General features: G+C 40.8%; 1 protein-coding gene across 1 annotated transcript; it reads right to left on the bottom strand.

The window, feature by feature from the left end:
• Positions 1–1,052: 1,052 nt before the first annotated feature.
• Positions 1,053–15,598, bottom strand: LOC110518511. Its single transcript, XM_036972399.1, has 10 exons — positions 14,809–15,598; positions 14,657–14,693; positions 14,136–14,380; positions 12,530–13,939; positions 4,359–4,428; positions 2,376–2,676; positions 1,903–2,059; positions 1,740–1,796; positions 1,263–1,635; positions 1,053–1,142 (listed from the first exon to the last, which is right to left on the bottom strand). Exons 1-9 carry the CDS (start codon positions 15,042–15,044, stop codon positions 1,557–1,559), a joined length of 2,592 nt encoding a protein of 863 aa, XP_036828294.1. The 5' UTR covers positions 15,045–15,598; the 3' UTR covers positions 1,053–1,142; positions 1,263–1,556.
• Between the last annotated feature and the right edge of the window lie 5,548 nt (positions 15,599–21,146).

The following is a 21,146-nucleotide window of genomic DNA, read 5'->3' as shown; positions in this document are numbered from 1 at the left end:
TATATGTGTAGGAGGACCGCTACCTCCGCCTTTGTGCAAGGAGGAGCACTGCCAGAGCCGTGCAAAATGACATCCAGCAGGCCACAAATGTGCATGCGTCTGCTCAAACGGTCAGAAACAGACTCCATGAGGGGGGTATGACGTCCACAGCTTACAGCCCAACACCGTGCAGTATGTTTGGCATTTCCCAGAGAACACCAAGATTGGCAAATTCGCCACTGGTGCCCTGTGCTCTTCACAGATGAAAGCATGTTCACACTGAGCACATGTGACAGACGTGACAGTCTGGAGACGCCGTGGAGAACGTTCTGCTGCCTGCAACATCCTCCAGCATGACCGGTTTGGCCATGTGCTGGTGTGGTTGGCCCTGGGTTCCTCCTAATGCAAGACAAAGCTAGACCTCATGTGGCTGGAGTGTGTCAGCAGTTCCTGCAAGAGGAAGGCATTGATGCTATGGACTGGCCCACCCGTTCCCCAGACCTGAATCCAATTGAGCACATCTGGGACATCATGTCTCGCTCCATCCACCAACGCCACGTTGCACCACAGACTGTCCAGGAGTTGGCGGATGCTTTAGTCAAGGTCTGGGAGGAGATCCCTCAGGAGACCATCCGCCACCTCATCTGGAGCATGCCCAGGCGTTGTAGGGAGGTCATACAGGCACGTGGAGGCCACACACACTACTGAGCCTCATTTTGACTTGTTTTAAGGACATTACATCAAAGTTGGATCAGCCTGTAGTGTGGTTTTCCACTTTAATTTTGAGTGTGACTCCAAATCCAGACCTCCATGGGTTGATAAATTTGATTTCCATTGATAATTTTTGTGTGATTTTGTTGTCAGCACATTCAACTATGTAAAGAAAAAAGTATTTAATAAGAATATTTCATTCATTCAGATCTAGGATGTGTTATTTTAGTGTTTCCTTTATTTTTTTGAGCAGTGTATATACTTTTCTGTAACGTAAAGCAATGCAGAAGCAATAAGCATTGTAAATGATGATATAACACATCAAATTAATGTGAACATGAGGACACAAAGGAGAGATTCATTGAAAGATCATCTTTTAATACATTTTTAATGCTAAAGTTTTTTAATGCTGAAAAAATCTATGTATTGCAAATCCAATCTGGGCAAATGGCCTGTTGGGCAAAAATAAAAATTAGATAACATCCTTGCTACTTCAGTCATTTGCCATGTTAAAGTAAAATCTCATTTAATGATGAATGGATACAATTTGGAAGGATTTTCCAGAGTCATACCTCAGTAGGGTAGAGTGTCAGGTGGTACAACCATTGGTGCCATGAGGTCAAAGTGTGAAGGAGGGAGCAAGCCAGAGAGCTGTCTAGGAAGCAGTCCAGGCCCACGGCTTTGAGGCTTTGAGTTGGTCCCATCATTGTAATGCATTGTAGGGTATCTGCTGCCCCATAGACCTGCTGGTAGTGGGAAAGGTGTTAGCAGGAGACCACCAGGGACATCTATGATCGGCTGACACGGTCTTGGTTAAACCACATGTATTCTAAAGCAATATTCACTTGCTTTCATAGAGTAAGGATTCACTCCTTTGGGGACACTGCCAGTGTTCTCCTGATATCCATATGTCCCCATTCGTGGAGGTGGTTGTACACACTTGTTCTGTAAAACACATCAACACATTTTCAAAATTGTTAGTAATATTATCACAGTTGAAATACAATGGTTGTTCACTGTTTTTAATTTCATTGAATTTAAGTGTGTACCTCAGCCTTGGGCTCAGTTTTGTTAACCCATCTGTGCAGAGTTGGATCCCAGACAATCTGAGGAAGAAGATATTAGCAATGTGAAGCAAGCCACAATTTTTACAAATTTTAATCCACTCAATTGTCTCTACATAGAATATTGTGTTAATAACCAGTTCCTTACAGATCTGCCTTTGTCCTCAGGTAGATGAACCTCCTTCTTATTAACTCTTCCACTCCCAAAGACCCAGCCACAGTCTGGCACTGAGGGTTGGCCTCGGAGTGTTCCGGCTTGGTAATGGACATCATAGCAGGATGCTCAACATATCTAAGTCGGACATCTGTAATAAGTGGAAGAAGTCAGGCCACTCTGATCATGTCACCACACAGAACAATTACTAGCTGACAGGTAGGAACGTCTCGCTCTGATACTCTGTTACAACCCAATCTTAACCTACACGCAGTCACGGGGATTACTGGGAGTTTACTCCAGTACTCTGCCATCGCATTGTTTTGGTTGCAAAATCAACAATTCCCTGCATATTATGTGAGGGCTTACAAATGTGACCAATCGCTAAACTATTTCTGCATAAAATAGTCACATCATCACGCTATCACAATGGTAATTTCTTTACTAATTAGGTACGTTTAAGTGACCTCTTCTCTTGGAATAGAAATCCACAGGTGGAGTACACGCTCCACCATCCCATTTCCACAGTGGTGCCACCATGGGGATGATGGGAGGTGGTTGTGGATGATTGTTTCCATTCTTCACAGGGACACTGGCTGTGAGGAGGATCCCCTCCCTGTGTGCAGGGACGCTGGACATTGGGACGATTCCCTTCCTCTGTGCAGTGACACTGGCCATGAGGAGGATCAACTCCTTTTGTTCAGGGATGAGGCCTGATGCTCGGAGGATCTCCCCCCTCTGTACAGCAACATCAGCTGCTGTGATGATCTGCAGGTATAAAATAGAGCATATAGTCATTCCCTAAAAAATCAACGACTTGGAATCTATAGCATCATTGACACATAGTACACTGAGTGTATTAAACATTATTAAGAACACCTTCTCTTTCTGTGACACAGACTAATCAGGTGAAAGCTATAATCCCTTATTGATGTTAATTGTTAAATCTTCTTCTCAGTGTAGATGAAGGGGAGGAGACGGGTTAAAGATGGACTTTTAGACAATTGAGACATGGATTGTGTATGTGTGTCATTCAGAGGGTGAATGGGCAAGACCAAACATTTAAGTCCCTTTGAACAAAGTATGGTAGTAGGTGCCAGAAGCTGTTGGGTTTTTCAGCTCAACAGTTTTCCCTGAGTATCAACAATGGTCCACCACCAAGGGAGGGGACCTCAAAATGAAGGTGTTCTTAATGTTTTGTTCACTCAGTGTAGATCATTCCCTAGCATATACTTTCATTTGTATGTGTACTGATACTGTAAATACACAAATTATATTAATGTTATCTACAATATATTATAATACCGTAAGCCTCCCTGCTGCAGGGGCATTTCCTCCTACACTTTTGAGCTGATTTTCTTCACTTTAGCAATATTTTGTATCTTTGTTCATTTTTACATTTATTGTGTTTGGAATGGCACTGCTACTACAGGAGATGATGCTATCATAAAGTATTTAATGTAAGTATGTAGGATAATTACCCATAATGCTCACTGACTGAACATTCAAAATTACCATAGCAATTATTGACGCATTCACATGTCATCGGAAACTTGGAACCTCAGAGTTAAAATGAATGTACGTTATTAGCGTAGAGCTTCCTACTGGTTGATTCTAATACTTCACAAGTGGGAAACTTTCCATGACGAGTTAGTCATTCCATGACGAGTTAGTGAGTCAGAAATGTCAGAATTTCCTAGTTCGACTTGAAGGGCCTTCTATGATGTAGGGCAGGTCAGTAACCAAATTATTTTAATGTGCCAAGTCGCACAGACTTTTATGGTCACACAAGTTGCCACCGGTGGATTCAAAATGAGTAGCCTAACAATTATTTACATGGCCCCAGGTACATTTGCAACCAAATAATTTTTCTGTGAGAAATCAATAATAGTTGCACTCATAGGGTAACAGTCAGCAATTGACAGTGAGCAATGAGCAAGATAAGCATAGACGGAAAGTTGACAATAGCTTATTATTAGTGTAAAGTCATTGTATTTCTATGTTTGCAGTCCTCAAAGGTTGAATTGCATTGAATTTAATTAATCAGATCCAATGATTTACTGCCCTTAGGGTGGGGTACCGCTAGTCATCATTATTATAATCACCATCTCAATTATTATCACCATACCATCATCAACTTATTCTTCTGTATCTGAGACTCATCTGACACTACCTTAGACATGGCAGTCTGCAACTCAATACACTGTCCCTGCATGGTGTTCAGCGTCCCCTGCATGTGGTTAATCGAATGCTTAACATCGTTCAGCAGGATCTGAATCTCAAGCCTGCAAGAAATCAGGTGGTTCAACACACTGAGACGACGGGAGGCTTCAGACCATGCCCATTGGACCATCTTTAGGATTCGTTCTCACTTAACACCAATCTAATTAGGAATGTAACTTTGTGCAGAAGATGTTACAATAGTGTTATTTAGAAGAGAAAAAGTGTACTTCGTCAGGCGCCAAAAGGATGACGGCATGTCTCCCTGCTCCAGTGAGCTCTGCTGGCAGGTCTTGCTCACTGTTGGAGGAACGGGAGCCAAATTAGAGGAAAAATATCTATGGTAAGATAATGTAATATAATCTTTAAACCCATCAGAAGTATAGTGCTTACCTCCATGAAAATATTGGTCCATGTTATTTATGGCTGCATTGTCCCAATGTTGACCACTAGTTCCAACTTGTGATAAGAAGGTCTTGATGAAACGATCAAGTCAACATTTTGTTAGACATTTCAGAGATAGCATTAGCAATTGTACACGAGACAGTGCTTCCAGATATTGAGGTATCTTCCTTCTGAGGTATGTAAATATTGTGTGTGAGTACTCACATGAAAGGTATCCATGATTCTAGATGAAGCCAATCATGTATGTGATTACCATCCTATGGGTCAGCAATGGAATGATTGCTACACAGCTTTCAGGAGACTTTATGTCTTGGGCCTGGATGAATCATTGAAATACAAGTAATATTGTGAATTTGTGATGAATAATTGCCATTGTAATTTGGAATATTCCATCAAAGTTATTTGTTTTGACAGTCAAAACCACTAACTCTTACGATTAATCACTTGACTTGAGTAACTTGAGTTGACGGAAGTAGCAACTTTATATTCTGACCTAGACACTAACTTGTGCAATGCCTAATGCACAATCTATGCATGTTATTGGCTCATCTTAGTATATAGCCGAGGGTCTCATAGTCCAAAAACAGCATTGGTCATTGGACTGCTCGGTCAAAACAACTCACTTTTATGATTAATCACTTGACTGGAGTAATTTGAGTTCGGAACTAAAACATTAAAACTAGGCTATAGCTTGATGCATGTCCTTACCTTGGACAAGCATATCCAAAAGGCCTATCCAGTCGTGCGTGAAGATACCTTTAGGCAGATAAAAGCGCGGTACGGGTTGAGACACGTTCAGTAATGTGAATCTGTAACACTGATGTAAAAGCACGTTTTCATTTATAATTTACACTGTAGAATGACCTGCAAGCCAATCAGAATCTAGTTTTAAACAACACTGTGGGTTCCATGGAACGTCACAAACATATTAGGCCACTTGCGTCACAGATTACAGTCACTGGTCAAGATGGCGACATGAGAGGGTGGAACATTTCTAGCTGAGGAACAATTTTTGGGTTTTCTCACAAAGTTTATAGATTTAGACTGCAGTTGCAATTTGTTATTTTCACAAAAATGATATCTAACCATACAATGAATAATTTTGTAATTATTCAAACCATTGACATATTTTTGACGATTTCCAACGAACAAGCTAGCTATCGAAATGTTTCAGCGTGTGCCGTTAAGTTAGCCTGCTAACGTCTTCATAGCTAGTAGCATGTAATCAGGACATGACCAAACTGTTGCTGAGATAATGGATGTTGAAACTTCCAAGGAGAAAAGAGGCATTGTTGAAACTCACTCATATGCTTGCAGTGTAAAAAATGGGGGTGAATGCGATTCATACCCGAATACCACAACCAAGGAGCAACTTCCAAAGAAGCTGAGAAGTGAACCATCAATGAGCCAGCTACAGGACAACATCGTCCGCATCCTCACGGCTAAAATCAAAGAGAGTACAGATAACATCATGAATTTGGTGTAAAAGAACACTGTCAGTATCGTTAACCTGAAGAAATCGATTGATTTCAGTGCTGAGGAAGTAAAAACTCCGAAGCAGCAGAACGCAACATTGAACATTCAGGTTGCAAAGCAGGAGAAGAAACTCACTGAAATGGAGTCAAAGGTAAACGAGTATGACCGGTATAGTCGGAGATGGAATCTTCGAATTTATGGAATTGCAGAAAAATCTGACGAGAACATCAAAGCAAGAGTGAAGGACATTTGCAGGGCAATAGGAGGAGCGAAATGTTGTTGCAGGTTCTCTGGATGTAGTGCACCACCTGGGTCGGCTGACAGATGGGGAAAACAACCAGCCACCACGACCAGTGATCATGAGATTCATCTCCAGGACAGTGAGGGACATGACATGGAAAAGTGCAAAGAAAAATTACTATTTAAAGAAGAACAACCTGAGGTTCAAGGAGGATCTGACAGCATTTGATAAAGAAGCTCAGAATCGTCTGTGGCTGGATTTATCAAGTGAGTTGTGCAGGACTGAGTTTTATTTGCATCTGATAAAACTTTATATTTCTTGAGGAAAGAGCATTGTTTGTGTGAGCCAAACTTTTTTTTATATGTATTTATTTTATGGCAGGGAAATTCGCACTAACACTTAACGTTAGCTTGATGGCTATTCGTTTTTACCAATTTATGGTACAATGTTATTTGCAATTGTATAAATATATATATATATAGAATTTAGGTCACCCACTTGCGTGGTGCAAAGGACTGTTTTTATTTGCAACTAGTAAGAACTTTTCTTTTTGTGAGACCCTGGTTCATGTGAACGTATACAAGTTTAATATTCTTCATCTAGTCACTGTGATAGTAAATGTCCATTTCTGTTTTTTCTATTAATGCTAGGCGAATCGTAATATTTTTAAGAGACAGGAATGAGGTTTCTAAAGCAGTTTCCTGTATTGAAGACTTTTCCTTAGTTTCGGGTTTGAAAATGAATATCAGTAAGTCAGTCTTATTTACATTCAAGGATTGTGTTTTACAGGAAGTATTTGGTATCCCAATTAAAGATAAGGTTACTTATATTGAAATTGTTATATGCAAGGATGAAAAACAAAGGAGTGAATTGAACTTTAACTAATTGAACCTCTGGTTGATGAGAGATATTTCGTTATACGGTCGAGTGTTATTATCCAAAGCTGAAGGGTTATCCAGATTGGTTTATGTCTCATTGTCACTTGACTTACCCCCTAAAATTGTAAAGGACTTAGATAAGATTATTTATAGTTTTATTTGATGTGATATCCACAAAAATGATGTGGATATATTGAAGCAACATCTCAAGACATCAGTCAGGAAGTTAAGGCTTGGTCGCAAGTGGGTATTCCAAATGGACAATAACCCCAAGTATACTTCCAAAGTTGTGGCAAAATGACTTAAGGACAACAAAGTCAAGGTATTGGAGTGGCCATCACAAAGCCCTGACTTCAATCCTATAGAAAATGTGTGGGCAGAACTGAAAAAGCGTGTGCGAGCAAGGAGGCCTACAAACCTGACTCAGTTACACCAGCTCTGTCAGGAGGAATGGGCCAACAATTCAGTAAACTTATTGTGGGAAGCTTGTGGAAGACCAACCGAAACGTTTGACCCAAGTTAAACAATTTAAAGGCAATGCTACCAAATACTAATTGAGTGTATGCAAACTTCTGACCCACTGGGAACGTGATGAAAGAAATAAAAGCTGAAATCAATAATTATCATCGTATTATTCTGACATTTCACATTCTTAAAATAAAGTGATGATTCTAACTGACCTAAAACAGGGATTTTTTACTAGGATTAAATATCAGGAATTGTGAAAAACTGAGTTTAAATGTATTTGGCTAAGGTGTATGTAAACATCAGACTTCAACTGTACCTAGAAGTGCACACTATTCTTATTATTTTTTAATGTATGTATATAGTCAACTATAGTCAACTATACAACTATATATAGTCTACAACTACTACACTTTATATCATCCAATAATATATAATGAAAAACACTCAACATGAAGAATTAATGCAATTATGTTAATTTCAAATATTTATTTTGAAATATAGATTAGGTGCTCTTCTTTTTATAGCAGGAAGTAAAGGGACTGGACAAGGCTTTGCCTATAGCTGAAAACATCCTGGAAATGAGCGAACGCTTCCTTGGTTTCTTCTTGGTGGAGCATACACTCTCTGTTCGGCAGGATTGTTGATCATTGACAATTGCTGGGGGAAAAAATGTAAACATAACATTTTCTTTAACTGACCCTAGTTAGTGTGAAGAATTAGTATTGCATTATTATTATTTAAATTGTAATATTCTACATAATTTACAAATGTTGGGCGGCAGGTAGCCTAGCAGTCTCAATCCGCCTATTTAACACAGAAGTGTTACATAGGCCCCCCCAGGGCTTAGACTGTTTAGTGCCAAAAAGAAGGGGATAAAAACATGAAGAAAAAAAATATATACATATAAATAAATATATATATATATTTCGTCAACTTTCTTATATCTCTCAGATTTAGGACAGACACTTCAGTTCCATGTAGTGAATCTGTTATTCAATGCGTTTGTATGGGCAAATAGCAGTAAGGCCGATACAAACCCCTCGGCCCAGACAGGGCGTAGACTCTTGTGGGTTAAAAAGCATGATCATTACAAAGGTGCAACTCGTGCTGGAGGCAATAAAAGGCCACGCTAAAATGTGCAGTTTTGTCACACCACACAACGCCACAGATGTCTCAGAGACAGAGACTGAGAAAAATAGGAGCAAGGAAAAACGCTGGTTGACTTCTTTTGAGGGAGCGTGCAATTGGCATGCTGACTGCAGGAATGTCCACCAGAGCTGTGGCCAGAGAATTGGATGTTTATTTCTTTACCATAAGCCGCCTTCAATGTCGTTTTAGAGAATTTGGCAGTATGTCCAACAGGCCTCACAACCACAGACCACGTATATGGCGTCGTGTTGGCTGTAGGGTTATGGTGTGGGCAGGCATAATCTACGGACAACGAATACAATTGCATTTTATCAATGGCAATTTGAATGCACAGAGATACCGTCACGAGATCCTTAGGCCCATTGTCGTGCCATTCATCCGCCGCCATCACCTCATGTTTCAGCATGGTAATGCATGGCCCACTGTCGAAAGGCCTGCATACTCACCAGACATGTCACCCATTTAGCATGTTTGTGATGCTCTGGATTGACGTGTACAACAGCGTGTTCCAGTTCCCACCAATATTCAACAACTTCGCACAGCTATTGAAGAGGAGTGGGACAACATTCCATAGGCCACAATCAACAGCCTGGTCAACTCTATGCGAAAGAGAAGTGTCACGCTGCATGAGGAAAACGGTGGTCACACCAGATACTGACTGGTTTTCTGATCCACGTCCCTACCTTTTTTTAAGGTATCTGTGACGAACAGATGCACATCTGTATTCCCAGTCATGTGAAATCCATAGATAAGGGCCTAATGAACGTATTTCAATTGACTGATTTCCATATATGAACTGTAACTCAATAAAATCTTTGAAATTGTTGCATGTTGCGTTTATATTTTTGTTCAGTACACATTTGAGTGTATTGACTCACCTGTTTCACTGACGGCAGGGGTCTGGTTCTGGGAAGGTGTTGGAGTGCAGTGGTTCTTCTTGTTGACCTTCTTTGTACACTGGGTAACAAACAGTCATTTATACAGTAGGAGAAATTGCACACAAAGGGTATCAGTGTTTACCATCATACTGTACGTAATGAATAAAAATAATCTTAAAAATGTGTATTTTGATGACATATGTACCTTTGTGTTGAGTCCACAGAGAGCGCTGAATCTTCCTCTCTTCTTTTCCTTTCTACAAGTTGTTGGAAGCCCAGAATTACCTACCTCGTCACTGCCAAGTACATTGTGTGATGACAACTGTGTCATGGAGGGAGGTGAAGAGCTAGCCTCATTGCATTTAGCTAGTAGTTCCCTAGTTAATGATTTGACCAGGGCATCGTCAAATGCATAATCCGTTGACTTCATTGCAACTTGGAGCATCTTCTCTGACCCGAATTCTTGAAGAAGCCCCTTGTAGACAGCCTTGAAAATCTTTTTGATTTTCAGATTCTGGGGGTAGGCTTGAGTTGGTTCAAGGCCTGAGGTGCCACAGAACTCAGAGAGAATCCTATTTGTGAGAACTCTTGATGTTTCACCAATGTCAGAGGATTCCAGTAATGTGATAGGGGTGATCATTGACAGCAATCTAACAATCAGTAAAAGTACCAAAGAGGTGTCGTCATTGCTAGTGGAGTCAAATCATGCATGTGTATCAGAGTCCATGGCTGATGGAGTTGATGGATGCACAGAGACACTAGACATCTCCAGATCTTTGTTGTCCATCTTGGATTCCACCTCTCCTAAAACTTGAATATCCACAGTTCCACCGTTGCGTGTGCTGCTGCCAGACAGAGAGGGTCTAGGCAATGATTTGGAACTAGACTGACGGCTAATGGTCATGAGAGCCGGTCTGTCAGAGTCAAGTGTTCTAGCATCAGTTGGGGACAACCCATTGATTATGTTCATCAACTCTGATAATTCTTCTGATGAATTGGAGGCCACAGAACAGGTATCCATCACCTGATTGACCATTATATTGGTGAAAAGGCTCTTTGTGTCAAAGTAAACCTGTGAGGAACTAATGGAGATGGCAGAAGAGCTCGGCAAAAGCCAACTTGTTTCCTGCAGAGAACCATCAGAGATGATAGTTGGGCAGAAATCGGATCCTTGTGATGGTGGAGGAAGCCAGAAGACAATCTGCTGTAGCAGACGTTTTATTGACTCCGTAGCAAAGGAGTATACAAGGTCAGATGGAAACTCCCTGGATTCTTCAGAAGCATTCAATCCTGTCTTCAGCTTCAAAAGAATAGAGTCAGACACGCTCTTGCCAGCTGGCACAAAAAGAGCCTGGGGGGTGTTTTGACTTTTTATGAGCTCATAAACTTTGTCAGTGAGCTCATGTGAGAAGTTCTGAGTCTCGCAAGTCTTCTTGTAAAAGAAGTGACATCATCTGCAGTGGCTATGTGTTCCGTATCTTCTCTTGGAATGACCTCCATAACAGTGTCAACTATGGCAGAGATGGTTTGCCTTGTGTAATTTGTTGACCCTTTGGAATAATTTACCATGCTGGTCTGGCTGCCTTCATGTTCACTGTAAGTCATTTGTGTAGAAGTAGCTGTTCTGCATATGGATTCGGCATGTTTGGGGGCCTCAACCACATTGTCTAGGAGGACCGGTTGTTGCTGGGCAAAAAAATCCTTGACCTTGATGAACACATTGTTGAACAGGTTAACAGTTCCTGACCAAATGATATTTCCTTTCACATTGACCCCGTTGTGAACACTGACAGGAAGGGTTGAAGCTGACAGGGATCTCTCTAACTGGCCAGACACTGAAGCATCAGACATTTTAGTCATCTGGGTGAAGCTATTAAGGTCTTTAGTGATGCTTATGACGATGTTGGATGCTGCAGAATTGGTGTGCAGAGAAGAGGTGAACAAAGGTGGAGTTCCACTCTTCTGAAGGATTTTGACATCTCTATCATCACCATCATTACTGGACTCTGCACAAATGTCTGCACTTCTACCATCAAGGCTGGTATTTACAATGCCAATTAACCCTGATTGAAGGATCCCACCAGCCATATGTGAGGCTTTAGTTTGAAACTCATCAGTACATAGTTTGTCAAAGGCTGTGGATTTAAGACTTCTAGAGGATGCCTCCTCCTCATCATTGTTGATCTCACCATGCAAATTGTCCTGTGTATTGACAGCATAGTCATCAACAGATAAATATGATTTGGAGGCGGCAAGGATGTCAATCTGAGAAACAACGGCATCCAAAAGCTTGGACAGGTCTTCTGTATCTCCTTTTAGGCTAGAGAGGCATTCCTCCATGGATTCCTCAGAGTGATACACAGTGAGGATCTGACTAATGACCTCCTTGGTACAGGTTTGAAGGTCCGCTTGGATTTCAAGAGAATCCCTATTACAAGTCACCTGAGAATCTAAACTTTCACTAGGAGCCTGGTTGAGAGTCTCATCATGTATTGGTGTAACACCATCGATGACCTTTACAGAGTCTTGGCAGGGAGTGAGAAAACGCCTCAGCAATTCTCGAAATCTATGATATATAATACGAGCATAATGAAGGGTGCTCACTTTTGAAATTCTGAAATTTTCAGAGTGATGTGCCTGCATGGACTGAACAATAGTCTCCACATCTGTTACAAAAGTGTCCAGCAATTTAGATGCTTCAGAGATGCTTCAGTAAGCTGTTTGTAAAGGGGTTGACAGATCTCAGAGCTTCGCTCACTGCCTTTCTAGCCTTTGTCTGGAAAGACACACTGGAGAGTTTCTTCATATTTATAACTGGAAGACTCAGGGTAGATTCACTGTTGGTGGTGCTGTCCTGCAGACCAAGTGGAAAAGTGAGATGGGAGAGACATTGTTCACTGTCTAACAACTCAGATGGTGAGGGGGAACACGAACTGGTGAAATCATTCAAGTCAGACATGATGCCATCCACAAATAGAATGGCCTCCAGAGACTCTTCAGAATCACACTCTCCAACAGAAGATGAGAACTTCTCCATCACCTCAGTCTTATACAAGACAAGAACCTGGCTGGCAATCGCTTTTGTGGTGTCAAGGAGGACTTGGTCTTGCAAATACTTTTTGAGAGCCAAGAGAGATTGTGGGGTCTCACTTTGTCCTTTTTGTTCATTCATAGATGAGGGGGTTATTAAAAGTGGTTTACAAGAAATGGAGTCCGTTGTGTCAGCCTCACCATTACTGGAATGACCGACGTCCAGGCACAAAGTTGGAACCATTGTGAAATAATCTTTTGTGCTCTCCACAAATGTACTTGCGAGATACCCTTTTTCTGGACAGGTAAGAATCCTCTTCAGCGTATTTTTCATGTCGTAGTAACAGCCAACAGTGTAAGACCAGATCTTAATCTGATGGTTTTCAAGAAGGATCTGCTCACTCTGTGCAGGAGAGCAGGATGCCCTGATAGACTGGGTAAGATTGTCCATGTCTGAAACAAAGGTACTTACCAACTCAGAGGCCTCAGGGTCAATCATAAGGTCTCTGATCTCACCTATCCGAGGAGTTGGACTAGATGATATAGTGCCAGAACAACATGATGTACAACCCCTGAATATTTTAACAATCTCCCGGATCGATTCAGTGGCCTTTGTCTGAAACTCCTCAGTGAGTAGTCTATCCATACTTTGTGTTGACAGACGAATACTAGATTTGGCACCTTTGATATTGAGGTTGCTCTCTCCTTGTTTTAGCATCTCCTCAGGACTTTTACAAGCTTCAAGCATCTTCATATGGTCACCAACAACACAAAGCAGTTCCCTCTTGTCGGGGTCATTTTCTTCCTTATTGCTGAAGTTCAAAACAGTGCCACTGAGGGCTGTCATGACCTGTCCTGTTAAATGTGTCATATCCACCTCAACACCATCCTCTCTGAGAACAACAATCTGCTCAACACTCTTCCCATTAATATACATCTGAAGTATGTTGGAAACGCCAGACACCATCTCCTCAACAACCTTGGTTCTGGAGACACCACCACTGGCAAAAATAACAGGGGACATTCGGCCAGAGATGGGAGTTTGGATGGCCACAGAGATTATGGAATTGACCTTCTTTGACACTTCTCCAACAATAACCCGGGATAGACTTTGAGTGTCTACCTGGTCCTCTCTTTGGATACAGAGGACATTGTTCAGCGACTCTTTGAAGGAATCCTGGACACCAGTGAGGAGACTGTCCTCAGTAATCCCAAAAAAGTCCCTGAGTGGCTCAGATGATATAGACTCACCATCTCCCTGAGTATTTGGCAACACTGTCTGAGACCTTTGAGAATACAAAGCAAACAATACAGCATTCCATATTCAATAGTAGACACGGTAGTGACATTAATACATCATTCAGTAATCAGTTAAACTGGTCATTAATAGTAAACTGTTATACAGATAACAAAACATATTTTCACAAAATGGGTTATGAATAGTTAGGTGAAACCGGTTTCTTTAGGAATGACTGAACATACCCATTACGTGAGGAGCTTGATTTGGCCGTGCAAGACCTTGAGGATTTGCTGCTGCCTCTCTTGCGAACCTTCAGGTTTGTGCTAGAGGATCTCTCTGATTCTGTCAGACACTTGCCGGATACTGGAGACACATGGCTGTATATCCGTACAAAACGGAAAATTGCAGGGATGATGACCTCCAGGATGGCCTCAAATACAAACCGCACAATCTCCAGGCACATCTCTGCAAGCAATGCCCTCATCACCTGTAGGACCGAAACAGTGTAGGTAGATTACTCATAGCCGGGCTCTGAAACCAAGCTCCTCAAAGAGATACCAACAATCTCACATATGTTCATGAGAATCATGAAAGTGGCATACATTGGAAAGCATGAAAAGCAGTAGGCTACTAAAAAGCTCTTTGAATGTAACTGTTTGTGATAATGTGGATGATACTGTAGATAGATAAAAGGTTTGTATCTAATATTCTTGAAACATCTATTAATATATCTATGAATCATTTTCAGGGTTAAGGGACTTACAGGGTCCATCCTGCCAATGCTTAACTGCCTCCATTGCCTATAGGAGATAATTAGACGTTTTTAGCACCAAAAAGCACACCAACACACATACAATTTATAAAATCCTCCAGATGACATTGCATTCAAATACTACAATAGAAGTTTGGACATACTCCTCAGTAAGTTTTTCCAGAAACCGGATGATAATCGGGTTGAAAGCATCCGGATCGATTGGCGGGAGGTCAAGAGCCCTGGTCTGACAGGCCCTGGAGACACACTCACTGAGGATCTTTTCATTAGATTGTCCCTGGTGAGATGTCCCCTGAACTGCCATCCCAGAAAATTCCACAGATGTAGAGGGACCTGTGTGCAAAGCAGCATTCACCAAGGTAAAGAAGTCAGAAAACATGTAACCTTCTGAGGCAAGTATGTATTAGCCAACTTTGTGTACTTTGTGAAGTTAAGTACCCAAGAAAGGATAACATGTGCACTCTGCTATTAGTCCTCTGCTCAATAGATGTCCATACTAAATTACATTTACATGCAAAAGGATTACATTCAGTGAAATTAGAGTTTCATTTATGACCTGCATCTGTATCAGTGATCTGCTCCACTTTGTTTCTCTTGGTCCTCTTGGTCTAAAAATACAATACAGTCAATGATATACACGTAGATACTGTATGAAGCCATTCCAATACAGCCCTTTAAGTAGAGCAAGGGTAAGACTGATTGCAGGGCTGTCCCCGACAAAAAAAAAAAAAATTGTCGACCGAGAGTCATCCTGTTCTAATGTTAAAATGTATTTTTCCATATCAGACACAGCCTATGTGTTTGAATACAATCACCTACATAGGCACTGAGCTTGGCTGATGCTTTAAGCACACTGTTTAATTAAATAATTAAGACACAAATGACTCAAGAAAGAGCCCGATGGTGACACTATTAAAAGAAATGACAGCGAGTGCCTGTGTGACAGGTGCACGTTGTCTCGCTCTCCTCCTTACTGCAGCGAAAAGGCACCACATAACAGCAAGTGTTTATTGTGCTGTCCATGCTGAAGACGCAATATCATTTCAGCCATTTAGTTTCTTCCTTACAGTTCTGGAAACTTGTTCTTTACAGTTATGGAAACTTTAGAGTGTTTTCTATCCTAATCTGACAATTATATGCATATTCTAGTTTCTGGGGCTGAGAAATAGGCCGTTTCAAATGGGTACGTTTTTTAGCCAAAAATGAAAATACTGCCCCCTACGCGCAAAAGGTTAAGCAAATGTTAAGCAATACCAGTCTGTTCTAACGACTAAAAATTATAAAGCCATTATTACAGCATAGCAAATATTAAAAACAGCCGAATCTGTGAAATTGCTTAATTCAACATTTTGCCGGTGCATGAGGCTTGGTGCTCACAGAATCAGTAGGCTATTAAACAAATACCTCAAACAGGCAACAGAAGCTATATCTGTCTTACTCCTGTATATATGTATACAGTACCAGTCAAAAGTTTGGACACACCTACTCATTCAAGGCTTTTCTTTATTTGTACAATTTTCTACATTGTAGAATAGTAGTGAAGACATCAAAACTATGAAATGGAATCATGTAGGTACCAAAAAGGGTTAAACAAATCAAAATATATTTTATATTTGAGATTCTTCAAAGTAGCCATCCTTTGCCTTGATGGCAGCTTTGCACACTCTTGGCATTCTCTCAACCAGCTTCACCTGGAATGCTTTTCCAACAGTCTTGAAGGAGTTCCCACATATGCTGAGAACTTATTGGCTGTTTTTCCTTCACTCTGTGGTCCAATTCATCCCAAAACATCTCAATTGGGTTGAGGTTGGGTGATTGTGGATGTCAGGTCATCTGATGCAGCCCTCCATCACTCTCCTTCTTGGTCAAATAGCCCTTACACAGCCTGGAGACGCAAACCAGATGGGATGGCGTATCACTGCAGAATACTATGGTAGCCATGCTAGTTAAGTGTGCCTTGAATTCTAAATAAATCACAGACAGTGTCACCAACAAAGCGCCCCCACATTATCACACCTCCTCCATGCTTCATGGTGGGAACCACACATGCGGAGATCATCTGTACACCTACTCTCACAAAGAAATTGTTGGAATTTGGACTTATCAGACCAAAGGACAGATTTCCACCAGTCTAATGTCCATTGCTCGTGTTTCTTGGCCCAAGCAAGTCTCTTCTTCTTATTGGTGTCCTTTAGTAGTGCTTTCATCGCAGCAATTTGATCATGAAGGCCTGATTCACGCTGTCTCCTCTGAACAGTTGATGTTGAGATGTGTTGGTGACTTGAACTCTGTGAAGCATTTATTTGGGCTGCAATGTGAGGTGCAGTTAACTCTAATGAACTTGTCCTCTGCAGCCGAGTTAACTCTGTCTTCCTTTCCTGTGGCGGTCCTCATGAGAGCCAGTTTCATCATAGCGCTTGATGGTTTTTGGACTTGATGGTTTTTGCACTTGATGAAAAGTTCAAAGTTCTTTAAATTTTCCGGATTGACTGACCTTCATGTCTTAAAGTAATGACGGACTGTTGTTTATCTTTGCTTATTTGAGCTGTTCTTGCCATAATATGGACTTGGCCTTTTACCAAATAGGGCTATCTTCTGTATACCAACCCTACCTTGTCACAACACAACTGATTGGCTCAAATGCATTAAGAAGGAAAGAAATTCCTTTACTTAATTTTTAACAAGGCACACATGTTAATTTATGAAATGCATTCCAGGTGACTACCTCATGAAGCTGGTTGAGAGAATGCCAAGAGTGTGCAAAGCTGTCATCAAGGCAAAGGGTGATTACTTTGAAGAACCCTTTTGACTGGTAATATATATATGGATGATTTACAAAGCCAGGCACATTTAACAATTAGGCTATTGATTATAGACCTAATTTAGTTGGGTTTTCCTCTCTCCTCAAATTTCTTAGACAATTAGGCTAAGGCAAGGGCTGTTTCCCCGTCTCTGCTGCTGCTGCTGCCTCTGCAGCATTGTTCTCAATCCCAGTATGCTGGTTAACTTTGTTATTATGCACATAGCAACATAGGAAAGGGTGGCAATTCTACGGAGCACTGAAGATTGCGTTTCAGAACCACGGACAGCGACCATATCCAATGCAGGAGATAGCGCATTTGTTATAAAATAATATTTGATTTATTAGTTTTGCACCATTATTTTAACATAAGATAACCATATACAATTTCAGTATCACGTCTTAGCGTGATGGACTGTGCCATCCCTGTGGCCTCGGCAATGGATTAGTCAACTGAGATAGGCGCGAATCAGACAGGTGTCCATGTGCACCATGAAGAAAAAAAACTTTTGCGGCTACTCGACTTAAGAAATCCCAGTCAACCAACAGCCTATCGACCAAACTGTAGACCAAATGGGGTCAGCCCTAGATTTACTATTAGGAGATAAAAGGGTATTGCATGGGCAATAGAACAACATGCTGTAGGGGCAGGTTATAGATATGAAAGATATCACAAATATCCACATCTCTGCTCAATCTATTCCCTTACCTTGACTTTATTTCTTTTCACGGCATCCTGCTGCATCTGAGGCAGGGGATCCTTCTTCACCTTTTCCTCATCTTCATCATTCTGATTATGAACAAAATCTCTCTCAGCCGCATCACTATCAGTGCTCTGTTCAACTGTGGACCTGTTGGCACTGGTCCTCCTCTTGGTCTAAAAATACAATACAGTCAGTCATATACAGGCCTTTGAGAAGAGCTACAGTAAACAATTGGTGATTGAATATTAAGAGATGGAAGTCTGTTGTAAGGACAATTTATCCTCCAACCTCACAACAACATGTTATATGGCGTATTGGACAGGTTTAAAGTGTGGACAGGTAAGACCCCAGATTTCCCTTTCTCTCCTCAGTCTAGTCTCTCACCTTAACTTTTCTCCTTGTCACAGCCTTCAGCTCGATCTGAGGCAGGGGATCCTTCACTTCACTATCTTCTGGATAGTTTAAACCCAGGATATCATTCTTCATTTTCTGGACTTGACCTTCCAAACTTTGATGATCATGTGGATCATCTTCGTTTAAACTCTGGAATAAATTAGACCATTCTTTAAATGCTCATGGATATGGACAATATACCACAGCTAAGAGCTGTTCTTACACATGACACCTTGCACAGTTATTATAAACTGGTTACCAACTTAATTAGAAAAGTAAAAATAAATGTTTTGTCATACCCGTGGTATACGCTCTGATATACCATAGCTTTCAGCCAATCAGCATTCAAGGCTCAAAACACCCAGTTTATAATGGCCAATATATACATTTTTTTGCAGAACAGGTTTTCGCTATAAATACACATAGATCCTATTGCCTGATATCAAGATTCGTAATTAATGCGTTATGGAGTCACCTATTATTATTATAGTTTAGGTAGAATTATGATAAATAGCCTACTGCTCTTATCTTTGCAAGGGTCATATTTCAAATCAATTTATATATCCCTTCGTACATCAGCTGATATCTCAAAGTGATGTACAGAAACCCAGCCTAAAACCCCAAACAGCAAGCAATGCAGGTGTAGAAGCACGGTTTGATGTATAACAAGTCCCATAGGTTATTATAATGCATACATTTTTTTACAATATTAAAAATGATAATATTAGCGGCACATTAACGTTAGCCCACTACTTGCGGCACCCCTACCGTCATGTCCTGTAAACCCTGTTGTTCCTGACGCAGCATAAAAAAGACGGTGCAGTGGTTCCTGCACCACTGCATGGGGCTTCTCTGTTAGCAATTCATAGGCTTACCTTATTATCCTCCATGGTTAAAGTCCATGGCTGGAGCCTATGTTCCCATCATGTAAAACTTTACCAAGTGATTACCAAAGAGATAAACTATCACATTTTATAGGTAACTCAGCCAACGTCATAATGTGAATGCACTTTGACGTAATAAAACAACTTCAGGGATGATCTGTCAATCAATGCAATCAGCGACGCAATACTGGATCCCCATACCACTAAAAAGACCACTCCAAACAATAAATACTGGTGTATTATACTGGTGTATTTTTTGTACAATAATGTGATGAGACAACAAATAGATAAGTAAACAACAGCCGTCACCAATGATGAGCAATACATAACATTGTAAATAAGAATGTATTCTTAACTGACTTGCCTATTTAAATAAGGTTAAATCATTTAAAAAAATAAAAATAACAAATCAAATGCAGTAATTTGAGAAGAACGCTTGAGGGCGACTACGAACCATTTTTGAATAAACGAGGACAGAAACATGCAATGTGTTGTTGGGTCAGAGGCAAAGAGTCATAGTTGAAATGAGAAAAGATGGTGGCGCACGCAGAAATACACGTGGTTCACGGTGGTGGCAGCAAAATAAACTGCAGAGAGACAGTTATTACAAATGACATGAGCTAAACCTGAATTAACTGTATGACACAAGTATGGCATGGATGCAAACTGTGGCCCTGGCTAGCTACTGTGGCTAGCACGTTAGCTAACGTGTTACTGTATAGCTACAACACAAGTATTCTAATCTTGAGAGAAATGTAACGTTGGCTATTGTTGTCTGTGGTCCTGTAGCTCAGTTGGTACAGCATGGCGCTTGCAACGCAATAATTGTGGGTTCGATTCCCGGGAGCACCCATATGTAATGTGCATGGCCATTGCTTCGTCCCACAACAAACTATTGTTTATACAGATGACTCGTTGCAGAAGCTTCCGTACGTATTCTTGCGTCCTTTATCAAACAACTCAAACGAAAATAACGTTTCCACTGAACAGCGGCATATTCAGTATCTCTAGGAACAATACTTTGCGGGACGAAGCAAGCATGATCGTAGCTAAGTCGCTTTGGGTAAATTCCTAAATGGCTTATACACAGAACCAGTGCAGTGGTGGAAAAAGTACCCAATTGTCATACATGAGTCATTTTCTATTAAGGTATCTTTACTTTTACTCAAGTTAAAGTCACCCAGTAAAATACTAGAGTAATAGTCTAAAAGTATTTGGTTTTAAATATACTTAAGTATCAAAAATGTAATTGGATAAAATATACTTATAAACCTATACATAATTTAAAATTCCTTATATTAATAAGCAAACAGTTTTATAATGAAGAGTAGACCCAACTAAACACCCTGGATTCTTTACACACACATTGAAGTGCAAAAATCTCAAATTTGTACTCATCAGACCAAAGGACAGATTTCCACCAGTCTAACGGTCCATTGCTCGTGTTTCTTGGCCCATGCAAGTCTCTTCTTATTATTGGTGTCCGTCCTTTAGTAGTAGTTTCAATGGAGCAATTCGACCATGAAGGCCTGATTCACGCAGTCTCCTCTGAACAGTGTATGTTGAGATGTGTGTTTCTTGAACTCTGTGAAGAATTTATTTGGGCTCCAATCTGAGGTGCAGTTAACTCTACTGAACTTATCCTCTGCAGCAAAGGTAACTCTGGGTCTTCCTCGTGAGAGCCAGTTTCATCATAGCGG

The sequence above is a fragment of the Oncorhynchus mykiss genome, unplaced genomic scaffold (assembly GCF_013265735.2).
Source record: "Oncorhynchus mykiss isolate Arlee unplaced genomic scaffold, USDA_OmykA_1.1 un_scaffold_156, whole genome shotgun sequence".
NCBI classification, from domain to species: domain Eukaryota; kingdom Metazoa; phylum Chordata; class Actinopteri; order Salmoniformes; family Salmonidae; genus Oncorhynchus; species Oncorhynchus mykiss.
The sequence above is the reverse complement of the archived record's forward strand: the minus strand, read 5'-3'. Positions and strand labels throughout refer to the sequence as shown.